Raw genomic sequence first — 14,666 nt, forward strand, 5'->3', positions numbered from 1 at the left:
ACAGATCGTGGACACGACCAGCGATCCATCTTTACTGAACAACTTTGTAATGGACGTTTGATCTCGGGATATTTCTTTGCTCTTTCCAGCTTCAATCCAGCACTTGAAGCTGGGTTGGCTTAAAGACATTTGCTCTAAACTAGCTTATTAATTGCACACACATTTGCAGGAGTATTGTGTGAGCTAACTGGATTCCCTGCAGTGCAGATCCTTCTTAAGAGTTAGAGACCAGTGTATTACTGGAATCCAGTTCCCCTCTGTAGCCACATGCTAATGCCTGACTGAAGGAAGCTGTCCATCCTCTGACTCCCTCTCAGGACACTAACAGAGTTCTTTAAAGTACTAAAGCTAACAATGCAACAATGTACTCATGAACACACCAGCACAACATACTGTCTGAATAGTAGTTGAAATAACTGAGAAGGTGTTTCAGGTGATATGGATGAGTTATCTGGTGGATACAGAAACTGCAGTTTCTCATCAAAGCAGAACACAATGATTACAACAAACATTAAGCAACAGCTGTTCATGCGTTTACTGCACCAATGCCATCCAACCCTTCACTTAATTCAGGATTATATTGTATGATTATTCAAAAGCATCACAAAAACTTTTTGATGAATTTTGAGCATCACCTATCATTTAGTTTACAACTTTATATTTGGATTTATCCTTTTCATTTCTTTAAACTTCAAAAAGTCTTGAAGATTCATGTTTACCTTCCCAGACTTTTACCTACTGTAATTATTTTGTAACTGCCTTCTGGGCATTATGAAGGTTTTGTCCTTTGCACGTTGGCTGCTTTTTAAATTGATTTTGTAATGGGATGGGAAAAATGACCGTAGCACCTCGGAAAAAACAAACCCAAAAGAGTCGCGTGACATATTATAAAATAACAGCAATTTTCCTGAGCTGAGATGAATTGAATAAACCAAACAGAGTGAAGACTTTCTGTTAGTAATGGTAAATCACCTCTGCGAGGCTCACTGGAGTGTTGAGCAGAAGGTTGGCTATGGAGTCAGACAAGGAAAGGTTCTTGATCAGGAACTGTTGGAAAACGGATTCATTCTTCAACACGCTGGCCAGAGTGAAGCCTGCACCCAAAACACATGAAATCATGTCAATGCTTTCATGTCATTCAGTAAAACAAGAGTTTTGAAAGTAACATGTATATATGTATGATGTATGATCGAGACGTTCTACTACTGCACTCAGAGGAAACGAGTTTCTTCTTCTCGAGCGCCATCATTCTGCTCATGGCTCTCCTGCTACATAAGATTAGATTCCCAACTGTGCGTATGTTGGTTTGAAATTTCACTGTGGAGCTAAACTGAGTTCATCTTCATTTTGAGGGTCATCACTGGAAGAAGAAAACACACTGCGGCTTGTCCCAATGCAGGATCTTGCACCGACTCGCTAACACTTTGTCCTCTTTCTCAAAAGGAAATTCAAAACACAAGAACTGTTCCAAAATGGTGAAGCACAGACTTCCACAAAGCAACAGTCAAACTGGATTTAGTACAGCTGGAAGTCACTGTGACGCTGCTATTGATCAACTATGTTGCTGCCATCCCATGATCAATATCTCAGTCTTTCCTTTTATTTATATTTTTGGTCTCAGTGGAATTACCATCCCCACCCTAAATGACCATAGCCCCTCCACCCTTATTTATTTATATCATATAACTGCTTGTGTACAGCCCCACAATGTGTCTGTTTCAATGTTTCTATATAGTTTACTCACATATATGTATACATATATTCCTTGTTGTATATTGTTTTCTTTACTTTGCACCTTTGCGGTCCAGCTATCCAATTTCGCTGTACAAGAATCCGCACAATGACAACAACAGCTCTAAAGTCTAAAGTGTAAAAGTCACACCTTGGCTGTTGTTAAAGTTGTGGTCATGTGGTAATGGGGTGGAGCTGAGGCTCTCCAGGTGCTGCTGCAGGGTCTCCAGCTCTTGACCTAAACCAGGTCTATCAGATGTGAAGAGCTGATTCTGTTCAACCACTTCACTTATCCGCTCCAGCAGCTGGGTCACACTGAAACAGATTCAGACATGAAACATTCTCACACCTCAAAAGAAGAAGAACACAGTCTCTCTACAGGCTGCAGCTAATGACGGGTTCTGTAATATGTTGACTTTTTAGTGCCTGCACATAAAAACAGTGTTGTACATGTTGCCTCAGCAGAAAATATGCTACGTTTATGATCTTTCAAATCTAAAATAACTATTAACATAAATAAAAATTTATAATGTTGTAACATTCTAGCAACATCGATCACAAAAGTGAGCGTTCAATTCAAGCCTCTTCAGCTGCAGCAAGGCCTAGTTTCAGTGCTGGGAAACGTGAGGGGCTTGGGGGGGTCAGAGGCCTTTGCACTGGAACCATCATATGTAGAAGAACTGACCTTAGAGTGCGCTCGAGAAGCAGTGAACGTATTTCTCACAAGTCAGCCAAAACACAAATGAACAAGAGACTGCGGAAGAGCCCTACTCACGTGGAGTTCTTATATTGCAGGAAACCAAATTCATCTCTCTGTCCATCTGGGCAGAGCGACTGCATGATGGGAATGATGCCAGCCGAGGTGAGTGGCGCAGCGCTGTAAAAGGCTGGACATGAGGGGGGGAAATGGGACAGGTGCCACAGAAGGAGAAAAAGACACAGCCACAGACAGAGTGAGAGGGACGAGGGAAACAGAGGAAGTAAATATGAAGGGTTGGTAAAGGAAATCAGACACCAAACAGGACAATGAGTATGAAAAAGGAGAAGGAGAGATTGTGTTAGAGTCAGAAAGGAGGAAAGCTGTCAGGCAGCACAGCAGTTAATGGCCAAAGAGGCTCCCACATGTCAATGCTGAATATGAAGCCTTTCATCATGTTGTCATGGTCTGTGATATTTTCCCACTTCTGTCCATAAATGCTAGCTGGACCATCTCACAGCCGGTGATAAAAGAAAATTTGGTTCCTGCTAATTGCTCCAGGTTTCCATGGTTACTCTGCTCCTGAAGCTTGCCTGTGGGTGTGGATTCATCCTACCCACAGAAACACTTCCCACTGTCCTCCTGCTCACTCTCATATCTGTATTGTCCAGCTATGCCATTCTTACACTTTCTCTTTCTTACCACATGTTTATAACCACTCTGCATGTCTTTTATCCTGTTGTCACCCCAACCGGTCGCGGTCGGCCGCCCCTCCCTGAGCCTGGTTCTGTCTGAGGTTTCTTCCTGTTAAAAGGGAGTTTTTCCTCTTTTTTCCTTCCCCAAAATGTGCTAGCTCATAGGGGTGGGGATTCTTCTGGTTGTTGGGGTTTCTCTCTATTATCGGAAGGTCTTTACCTGGAAATATAAAGCACCTTGAGGTGACTGTTGTTGCAATTTGGTGCTATATAAATAACAGTGAATTATATTGAATTGAACTTCTCTCTTTAACGGTTGCCTTCGGCTGTCGTAGTCTCTGGATTGCATACTCTTACACCTGCTGCCCTCATAAAGAAAGGTGTCTATTGCCAGCTTCTAGCCTTCGTTGTTTTACCCTGGTGTCACTGCAGGTCTAAAGCTGAATGTTTCATTTGTATTGTATTTAAAAGTTTACGTTTAGGGAAATCCCCTGAAACACTATGCTTTATAGCCACAAAAAGTCAAAAAGAAAAATGTAAACTAAGTCACTTCACAGAATATCATGGTGGGTTGAAGACAAACCCACAGTGAAATATGGTTTCATTTGTAACAAACTGAGTCTGACCAAGAACAAGCATCGTTCAATGTCTTGCTCCACCCCTTTATCCTTTTCCTTGTGTGTGCCCAAATACACTCTGCAGCATTAAAATAAACTACCGGACTGATTATAGTAAAAACTATCATCATCATATTATGATTGTTTTGGCTAAAAATAGTTTTTCCAGAATAGTTTTATTAACCTGACCCACTAAACATCGGACGTAAGATAGATAAACAAACACGATTTATTCTGTGTTACTCAAATTATTCACAACATGTGGGGTTTTTGTTTTGTTTGTTATTTTAAGTTTTCCAGTTTTTCCTTAACTGGTTTATTTATTTTAATTATTCAACTTATTTGTTTGTAATTAGGTTAAAACGACCATTTATTTAAAAAATGTGAAATATTAAAAACATTGAAATCCATCCGAAAAGGTTGATTCTGTTCATCTGGACGTCTTCAGAGGGAGAAATGTTTCATCATCATCCAGGTGACTTCTTCAGGCTCAGCTGACTGCAGGTTTCTCATAAACAGTACATTTGCTTACTGTTTCAGGACAGTGCCCTCTACCTGTGGAAACATGGGACTACAGAGCCTATACAGGTGGAAGCTTTATAAAAACTCCATCTAATTTAAGTCTAAGTTTGACATTGAAACAATGTCCACAGCCACCAGATTTGGACTATAAAAAGCCCGTCCACAGAGGTCCTACTGACATCAACACTAGAAGTGTAATAGATGTATAAAAAACGACGTCACCTGGAGCTACAAAACAACCTCGTCACTAAAATCGTATGTCCAAAATGACATAAAAGATGTCCCTTTGACGCAGTGGGAACATTTTAACTACACAAAAAGCTGACTTTTACAGATGTTCACTTTTCAAATGAAAAATCAATGAAACAAAAGGTGGAGAAACTATGGAGTCCCCCTTAAACTCATGACTGCATTTAACTGCCAGTCCACAGGTTGTGTGGAGATCACAGGGTCAATACGAGATCCAGGCAACAGCAAAGATTGTCTTTACATGTCACAGGTCACCAAGTATATATAGAATCATTTATTCAGTGACGAGTCCACAGTGAATAATGCCATCGTGCATTTCTATAATGGAAGTGTGAAAATATAAGTAAAATGTGCCCTACAGAGTAGTTCAGTTCATTCTTCAGCTCACTGACATCTGTCCTCTCTGATCAGGTCACAGGCTGGTAGATTTACTGAGGGAGTGTTAGGTGCACAGCATGGTGTAGGAAACAGAATTAGCATGCACTAAACAGCAGCTCATTAAGTTTTCATAGCCTGGTCAGAAACACTGAACATGGTGAAAAGATTCAACAGTAATTACAGAAATATTTGTTAGCGCTGTCGTGGATTAGATTACTTCTCGTAATTCCATTGGATAACAATACAGATGTGCTTCTCTGTGTCCGCCAACCAGCAGTGTGCATCACAGTGCTGGTTCTGAGGTGACCTGAGCGGAGCACACTCACAGGAGCCAGAGGAGCTTTTTTACCTGAGTGCACGCACTGAATTACAACCCAGATAATTCAGGAGCTCATGAGATAAAAAGTAAGATGACTCCTGACTGGGCAACAATACTGTTTACCATCTAATGTCTTGAGTAGCCTGTAAATGTGTCCAATGTACAGATTCAGAGGGAATATGAAACTGGCTTTTTCAATCTACATCCTTTGGTTTTGTGAGTAGTGTGCCCAACTGCAACCACAACTATATACACCAGTGTGTGGGTACACCTGATCATTTGTTTCCTTTATGAGACATGATTATACATCACTACATTTAAGATGCATCAAACTTGGCTGCCTGTTCAGTCTTTTTCTCTGTGGTGCATTTAAAATGCTCCATTTATAGTTAAACCATGAATTCGTTTCTTGACTTTGTATCAAAAATCAACCTTAAGAGATAACAGAAGGGACAGTTTAAGATGATCACTCAAACAAATCTGACAGCAATCTAAATCAAAGTGAAAGAAATCTCCAACAGCCAAAGAATCAATCCGGGTCCCGGGAAGAGCTCGGCCTTCCAATATACAGAGTGTATGTTATATAATCTGTTAGCATAAAACAAATGCACAATGACACTTACACACTGGTCCATCCAAAATGTTGAGAACATGCATCATGCAGAAGAAAGAAAGGAAGACAGAAAAAAGAAAGAAAGAAATGTAAAATAAAAGAATAAAAGACAAAGAAATCAAATAAACTGGGTGCTCTGATGGCTACAGGGAACAGTTACACATGAAAAACCAGCTAACAGCTGAGCAGACACATCACTAGCAGATGAACTACGAACACAAAAACAGGAAATGTTGCAAAAGTTGATCTCATACTTTTGGTGGATCGAGTGGGAGGACAGTATAAAGGGTCCATATAAGACTAAATTAGCTGCTGGTATGATGCTGCAGGTATTACTGTCGGCTGGTCTGCAGCTTCCTTTCCAACGTTTTTTATTTAGTAAAAGCAGTTTGATGTTGCATGTTTTACCTTTGAAGGCAGTGAGGAGCAGCAGCTGCTGCCTCACCACGAAGCAGGAGCTGAATAATGATATCAAGTTTACTTAAGTTCCTCCTGGTAATAGTACTGACCAAAAATGAGGAGTATTAAGGCAGTGCACATAACTCCACCCCCTTTATGGTAAACTTAAGCCATAAATAGAAACACATTTATTCTAGTCAGTATTGGCCACTTCACTGGCAACCCTCTGCATTCACCGCACTGGCATACTTTATTCTAAGGCTGCAATGATTCATCGAGTAATTAGAGTAACTCAATTATACAAAATCCTCAGTGCTGTGTTTCATGCACGACCGTGTTCAGTCATCATCGTGTAAAAACAAGTTTCGCCCACATAAAAAAATATGTATAATATATATTAGGGATGCACCAATACTGGTATCGGGGCCGATACTGTAAAATGTGTGTGCACTCATACTCGTAACAGTTAACCGATACCATGAACCGATACTAACTTATTTCATTAATCAGAGGGTGGCATGTCATTTCTGTTGTAGTTTTTTAGATTGGCCACTAGGGGGACATCCCGCGCTAAACAGGCACAGGGTTAGATGAGTCAGACTGGCAGCTCCAGATAAAAAAAGAGAAATTGGAGGCTGCTGTAGCTAGGCTAAACAAAATGTCAGCAGTGTGGACCGGAACAGCCAACTTTAACTCAGGTTTTGGAAAAGCGATGAAAAATGTCAAGAGAAAATCCACGGGCAGTTAAAACAACAGAGGCTCTGACTCATTTTATCGCTCTGGATGACCAGCCAATGCTGGCCGTGGAAAACATAGGATTCTTCTCAGCACACTCGAGCTGCGATATGAAATTCCCAGCTGCCCACACATCAGGGAGATAATGGTGCCAAAACTCTCTAAAGAGGTAAAGACAAGCAGTGTGTGCGCGATGTCAGTCCTTGATTTAACGGCACAGTGGACTGATGATCCACGGGCAGATGGGGAGTTCGTTCGTCAATGCCAAATACTTTCGTTATTTTGTTTGTTTGTTTACAATATGGACACTCTGCAATAATTTAAAAGTTTATTTTATTCTCAAACCTAATTTGTATTTATTTTATTCCAAACAGAAGTGTTTATTTATTATTCCGAAAGCTCGAGACGGTGCCAATAGTTCAGTGATATTTTGTTAAATTACAATGTGGAGACTCTGCAATAATTTAACAGAAGTGCTTATTTTTCACTTGAAATTTTTTTGTGGTCTTTTTTATTAAGATATTATTTATTATCGGCAGAGAATAAAATAAAACCTCTCTTCCAATTCATTGCATTTGTCTGTGTGTGTGGTAGAAGTATCGGTTTTTGTACTCTGTATCGGCAAGTACTCAGATCCAAGTATCGGTTTGAAAAAATTGGTATCGTTGCATCCCTAATATATATGTATATATATATATATACGGAGTGAATTGTAAAATCAGTCCTTTATGACCAGTTTCTAATTTGGAAACCAATAAGCAGTTCATTTTGAAATAGCTGTTTTTTTCTCTTTTAAATATTTATTTTATGTTCATTACTAAAACAAAAACATTTCTTATCCAATTACTCGATTAACCAATGAAATAACCGACAGGAAGCTTGAAAGATTTGCTTTGTCTGGTAGACACCTGCACTTTTTGTTCACACAGTTATTATGCTGGTCTAGTCATTTTTATGTATCTTTAGGTTAACATTTTTTGATTATTATAATTGATAATATATATAAAAATATTCTCTAAACATGCTGAACTTGAATATGAAATGTTTATGTAGCTTTGACAAACTAGATTAACCTAAATCATGGAGACACTAAGAATACCTGTGCTGCAATCACTGCTGTAAACAGCAGGATGCAGTACGAGTGCTGAAATGTTGTTGATTCTGAGGATAGATACAGTAGACGTTTAATCCTGGGTATTAGCAACTTCAGTCAAATGTATTGCTTCCACCCCCCATGTCTACTGGTAATACAATTTTCCCACTGCTGTCTTTAGGTTCTCAAACACTCTGCTTACCTTCCTTGACAGGAATTGCTGGCTTCTTCTGCCTCAGACCCAGGAGGATGAAGAAAAGGACGAGCGGGATGAAAATCTCAAAAGCCAGCACCCACTGAATCGGAACAAGAAAGATAATTTACAGGATTATTTTTTCACTCCATTTCAATGAAATCTGGGCTAAACCTAGTCCAGTTTCAGGTCAGTGATCTTGAGTCATGGGTCTTTACCATTACACTCTCCTTGTCAGTTCCCATCACACAGTTCATAGATCATGTTTCACAATAGACTTTACAGAGTTTGCTTACTTTAAGATATCAATCTTTTACATCGGTGAGGGAGTGAGAAAGATGTCCAGCCTGCACAGCTCCTCTTCATTGCAATGCCAAACCCTTTTTATGTGGCCGTTACTCTAAAGCAGGCTGTGCAGTGCAGTTTAGTTTGCTCTGTGGGCACGTTACAGATTAAAGACACCATCAGAGACAGGCTGATAGGCCACGTCTGCTGTACAGTCCATTGCAAGATATGTGCCTCACAATCAGAGGAGGAGATGAGATGAAAAGATGCTGACAAAAGTACCATAGTTTAAAACAAAGGTTCACAGTAGATTGTGTGCTTATCACCTCACATTTCTTTACAAATGTGAGATGATCAGGGTGCATTCTGACCACCAGAATAATTCTCAGAAATTACTCCAGAAATTTTCAAGGCAATTTCATCAAGCTCTTTGGCATCTAGGGCAACTTCTTGTCATCTTCTCTTTCAACACTCCTGAATTTAACCTGGACATGGACCCCTTGCAGCTGCAGTGCATTTCATTTAATGAAATCTAAAACAAAGGTGTGTGCTAACAAAGCCAAATGAAGGCCTCGATTCTTTCCAGGAATCATGAATCATCTTGAATCTGACAGCCTCCTCTTTCGTAACACTGTCCACACAGAACTACTGGAACCATGATGTCTTTGTGCTTCTGTCTTGGATGCCCACAGATACACACCCAGCTGCTGCGTGTGCGTTCTGTTTGTGAAGGTTAGTGCAGACAAAGAGGCTCTTTAGACAGAGACAAGAGTCCACTGACACAGGTTACAATAAACAAAAATGTCTCTTCTCACATATCAAGTTCTGTTATAGATGATCCATTTAATCTGGCAGCACTCTCATACATCTCAACTTTGGTACACTTGAAAAAAAAATGCTAGAAATAAGGAGATTTTAATGTGATTTTAAAACTGTATTACTTTTCATTTCTTGGGGAACAAAACAACAGGTTTTTTTCTCAGAGTGTCTGAGTCTACACACACACACAAACACAGGAAACCCCGTTCAGCTATCTTAGTGAGGACCTTCATTGACATAATGCTTTCCCTTGCCCCTTAACCCAACCTTAACCATTAAATATGAATGGCTACCCCTTACCCTAAACCTAACCATAACCTAATTGTAACCCTGACACTGAAACCACATTTTGAGCTTTAAAAATGCCTTCAAATCTTATTTGTGAGGACCAGGTTGTGTGTCCTCACAAGTGACTGTTGGTTCTAACAAGTATAGTACAGTGTGGGCCATTTATATGGATACACCGTAATAACATGGGAATGGTTGGTGATATTAAAGTCCTGTTTGTGGCACATTAGTATATGTGAGGGGGCAAACTCCTCCAGATGGGCGGTGACCATGGTGGCCATTTAGAAGTCGGCCATCTTGGATACAACTTTTGTTTTTTCAATAGGAAGAGGGCCATGTGACACATCAAACTTATTGGTAATGTCACAAGAAAAACAATGGTGTGCTTGGTTTCAACGTAACTTTATTCTTTCATGAGTTATTTACAAGTTTCTCTTTGTTCACAGCCATTGACATGTCGAAGAGGTTAACACGTGAGGAGCGGATCTAAATTGTGCTGATATCTGGTGAACGCAGTAACCGGGTCATTGCAGCAGATTTCAATGCAAGACACCCTACGAGACCACCCGTCTCCCATGCTACAGTTAGCAAACTGCTTGCTAAGTTTCATGAAACTGGTTCAGTGTTGGATTTGCCTAAATGTGGACGCAAGAAAACTGTCAGTAATGAAGAAACATCAGTGGCTGTCCTAGCTTCATTCAGCAAGAGCCCACAGCGTAGCACTCGCCGCATGTCACTGGAGAGTGGCATTAGTCAACCATCCCTTCGGCGGATATTAGCTACTCACAAATGGCATCCTTACAAACTCCAGCTACTGCAGCATCTCAGCGAGGATGACCCAGATCGGCCACAGAATTTGCAGAATGGGCAAAACAAAAACTGGAACAGGACCCTCAGTTCACGCAGAAGATTTTGTTCAGTGAGGCAAACTTTTATGTGAATGGTGAAGTTAACAAACAAAACCACCGCTATTGGTCTGACACTAACCCACACTGGATGGATCCCTCCAAGACTGTTGGAACAACAAAGTGATGGTTTGGTGTGGTATATGGGGAACAACGATAGTGGGTCCATTCTTCATCAATGGAAACCTCAAGGCCACTGGATATTTGAAATTGCTACATGCTGATGTGTTTCCCTCTTTGTGCACTGAAGCTGGCACGTTCCCTGAGTGTTTCCAGCAAGATGGTGCACCACCACATTATGGGTGCAGGTCCGAGCATTCCTAGATGAACAGTTTCCTGGAAAGTGGATTGGTCGTCGTGGGCCAGTTGAATGGCCCCCAAGGTCTCCCGATCTGACCCTCTTAGACTTTTATCTTTGGGGTCATCTGAAGGCAATTGTCTATGGTGTGAAGATACGAGATGTGCAGCACCTGAAACTACGGATACTGGATGCCTGTGCTGGCATTTCTCCTGCGGTGTTGCTATCAGTGTGTGAAGAGTGGGAGAAGAGGGTTGCATTGACAATCCAACACAATGAGCAGCACACCGAACACATTTTATAAGTGGTCAGAAACTTGTAAATAACTCATGAAAGAATAAAGTTACGTTGAAACCAAGCACACCATTGTTTTTCTTGTGACATTACCAATAAGTGTGATGTGTCACATGGCCCTCTTCCTATTGAAAAAACAAAAGTTGTATCCAAGATGGCCGACTTCTAAATGGCCACCATGGTCACCGCCCATCTGGAGGAGTTTGCCCCCTCATATATACTAATGTGCCACAAACAGGACTTTAGTATCACCAACCATTCCCATGTTATTACAGTGTACCCACATAAATGGCCCACCCTGTACTATCAGAATCAATGCGGTGCTTTTACGGCACTTTTGGCTGCACAGGAAACAGAGCAGTGTTCGATTCATCCTACAAAAAAAGATGTTGTCATAAAGGTTGCACTTTTAATCCTGTTTGAGCAAGAGGCAGGATAAACCAAAGCATTTAACCCCACACTCTACAGGCCCCTCTTCTATGGAACCATCTCCGAGTTTGGATTCAGGAGACAGACACTATCTCTGCTTTCTGATTAGAGTTAAAACTTTACTTTTTGCTAAAGCATATAGTTAGGGCTGGATCGGGTGATCCTAAATTCTCTCTTAGTTATTTAGCGCAAGACGTTGCTGGGCACATCCCATGATGCATTACTTCGTTTTTACCAACTATGTTTCCAACCAGTGGTGGCAGATGGCTGCCCCTCCCTGAGCCTGGTTCTACCCGGAGGTTTCGTCCTGTTAAAAGGAAGTTTGCCTTTCCGACTGTTGCCACATGCTTGTTCAAAAGGGAAGTGTAAAAGGATTGATTCTAAAATAAGAATCATCTGCTCACGTCTGCCCACCTGTGAATATTACCCTGTTGTCTCATCCCACAGCAAATTAAAACAGGAAACACATGAATTTAAAAATAATCAAATGTACTTTTAACATCTCAATAGGACCGCCACACTAAGAATGAAATAAATAAAAATATCAGATAATACAAATTAAAGTGCTAGTAGTATTCAAACAAAAACATAATAGGAAACTAAAATGGGTTCTGTCCATAAGTTCAAATAAAGCTTTAAATGGAATCAAAAATATTTTATTTTCCAGTCCTAAGAAACAATTTTCCGAAGCTTACAGATGATTCAGTTCATGACTTCACGATTGCAGTGGACATGCCCTGGAGTGAGGCGTGCTCTTATCTTTGAGGTGATGTTCCCAGCTGCTGATAACATGCTGAAGATGCTCTCTGTCACGACTTCAGCACTTTTAGAGGTGCATGAGCTTATACAGGACAGTCTCATATAAATGCCTGTGCTTACTACTAATATAACAGAACAAACAGAGTTAGACAAAAACTAATTATACTAATGTCTGTATATTATAGTTTCTCAGGTGGAGTAGTGTTCAGTGCCATTTAAACTATTTAATTGAATATTGATAAAGTCCAACCCACAGATTAACAAGTTAGGTGTAAAAGGTTTACTGTAATATTACCTGTAGTGTACTGCAGTTACAAAACAACATTTTTGGTATAAGTATATGATGCGTCGATGAATTTTTATAGTCAACATCATCAATTAATCAGCACTTTTCTACTCTCCCAGAGCACTCAAAGCACTTTAGACAACATGCCTCATTCACAAAGGCACTTTTTTGTATACTTAAGTGCTTTCTATCTAACATTCAAACACATTCATACTCTGATGGATGCATCAGTGAGCAACTTGGGGTTAGTATCTTGCCCTAGAGCAGCGGTCCTCAACCGTTTTTGCACCACGGACCGGTTTATGCCCGACAATATTTTCACGGACCGGCCTTTAAAGTGTTGCGGATAAATACAACAAAATAAAACTAGTACCGGTATCGAAAAAAAGAAGATTTATTCATAAAACACGTGAAAAGACCCAGGAAAACAGAGTTAATGATAAAAACGATAACAAAATAATGCTACAAACCCTGAAAACCATACATTTCACACCCGAGCCTCAACTCTCGCGGCCCAGGTTTCATAAAAGGAAGGCACTCATCAACAAATACACGGAGATTACTTAATTTGATGGACTACTCATACAGTAAAAACCTAGAAACTACAATATTTTCTTTAGATGCAGAAAAAGCATTTGACAGAGTTAACTGGAAATTTCTATTTGCAACTTTACACAAATTTGGTTTTGGATCCTCTTTCATTAACTGGTTAAAAATATTATATAATTCCCCAACAGCTTGTGTCAGAACAAATGACCAGACATCCTCCAGCTTCTGTCTCCTGAGGGGCACCAGGCAGGGATGCCCACTCTCCCCTTCACTGTTTGCAATTTTTATTGAACCACTAGCAGCAGCAGTTAGACAGAATTCAGTAATTAAGGGCATAAAATGCAAGAATGTGGAACATAAAATCAGCCTTTATGCGGATGATGTGTTACTCTTTCTCCAAAATTCACAAACCAATATCTCTGGGGTGATTGAATTGATAAACTCTTTTGCAAGAATATCAGATTACTGGTCAAAATCTACAGTCCTTCCAATTAATTGCTCCTTTGGAAAAATAAACCCCCACGTATAAGCTTAAAAACACTACAAAAGACCAAGGATAAAGGAGGACTAGAACTGCCTAACTTTCAGCACTACTTCTTAGCCAACAGGCTTCAGTTTATCTCACGATGGCTAAAACACACCCTCTTAGATGAACCTTGGCTAGATGTAGAACAAGCACTTTGCAATAATCTAGAGATTTCAGACCTACCATTTATCAGCTCAAACATCCAATGACATGAATGCTTTAAAAGCATCAACATCAGCTCTTCTCTGACAGCATGGTGGGAGTTTCTACATTTGACGGAGTCTTCATTAATCCCATGCAAACGTACACCTATCTGGAACAACCCTGACATATTACAAAACAATAATATGATAAACTTTTCAGATTGGAGTGGTAAAGGAATCAAATATTTAGAACATATACTAGAAGGAACAGAATTTATTTTATTTGACGGACTAGTTACACAATATGGGATCAACAAGAAAAGATTTTTAGAATATCAACAAATTAAATCCATAGTAAAAAAGAAATTTAAATCGGGTCAAGTTGAACTACAAACACCACCAAGTGTGGTTCAATTTCTTACTCTTAAAACCCCCAAATTACTATCCAAAATATACAGAATGCTTTCTAAAACAGATGAATCAATATCACTTCCTATTGCAAAATGGGAAGCGGATTTATCAGTTAACTTAGACCTAAACTTCTGGTCTCAGATTTGCTTAAAAACCTTTCATCTAATTAGAAATCCCAGTCTTCAATTAATTCAATACAAAATACTACATAGAGTGCACTATACAGGTCATCAGATGTTCAAGATGGGCTTTACGTCTACCAACAACTGCTCACACTGCCAAACCAATTCACCGGACAATTATATCCACGCTCTTTGGTTCTGTCCACCAGTTCAGAAGTTTTGGCGCGAGATATGTGAAGACTTATCGAAGTGTCTGAAATGTAACATTCCAACTTCCCCCTTAGTGTGTTTGTTGGGCAGCTTAGATAATG

At 40.0% G+C, this 14,666-nt stretch overlaps 1 protein-coding gene across 2 annotated transcripts in view; it reads right to left on the reverse strand.

Moving 5' to 3' along the window:
- abca2 (ATP-binding cassette, sub-family A (ABC1), member 2) overlaps positions 1-14,666 on the reverse strand; it is a 101,518-nt gene that overhangs the window by 77,409 nt on the left and 9,443 nt on the right. For both annotated transcript variants that reach the window (XM_085474326.1, XM_085474325.1), the window contains exons 2-5: positions 8,251-8,344; positions 2,507-2,618; positions 1,883-2,046; positions 973-1,094 (exon numbers count right to left, since the gene is read on the reverse strand). In XM_085474326.1, the coding sequence (XP_085330452.1) occupies positions 973-1,094; positions 1,883-2,046; positions 2,507-2,618; positions 8,251-8,344 (492 nt within the window). The remainder of the gene's footprint in view (positions 1-972; positions 1,095-1,882; positions 2,047-2,506; positions 2,619-8,250; positions 8,345-14,666) is intronic.

This window comes from Copadichromis virginalis, linkage group LG12, assembly GCF_057382275.1.
Source record: "Copadichromis virginalis isolate Kocher_CV1m ecotype Utaka linkage group LG12, C_Virginalis_male_GT1.1, whole genome shotgun sequence".
Lineage (NCBI taxonomy): Eukaryota > Metazoa > Chordata > Actinopteri > Cichliformes > Cichlidae > Copadichromis > Copadichromis virginalis.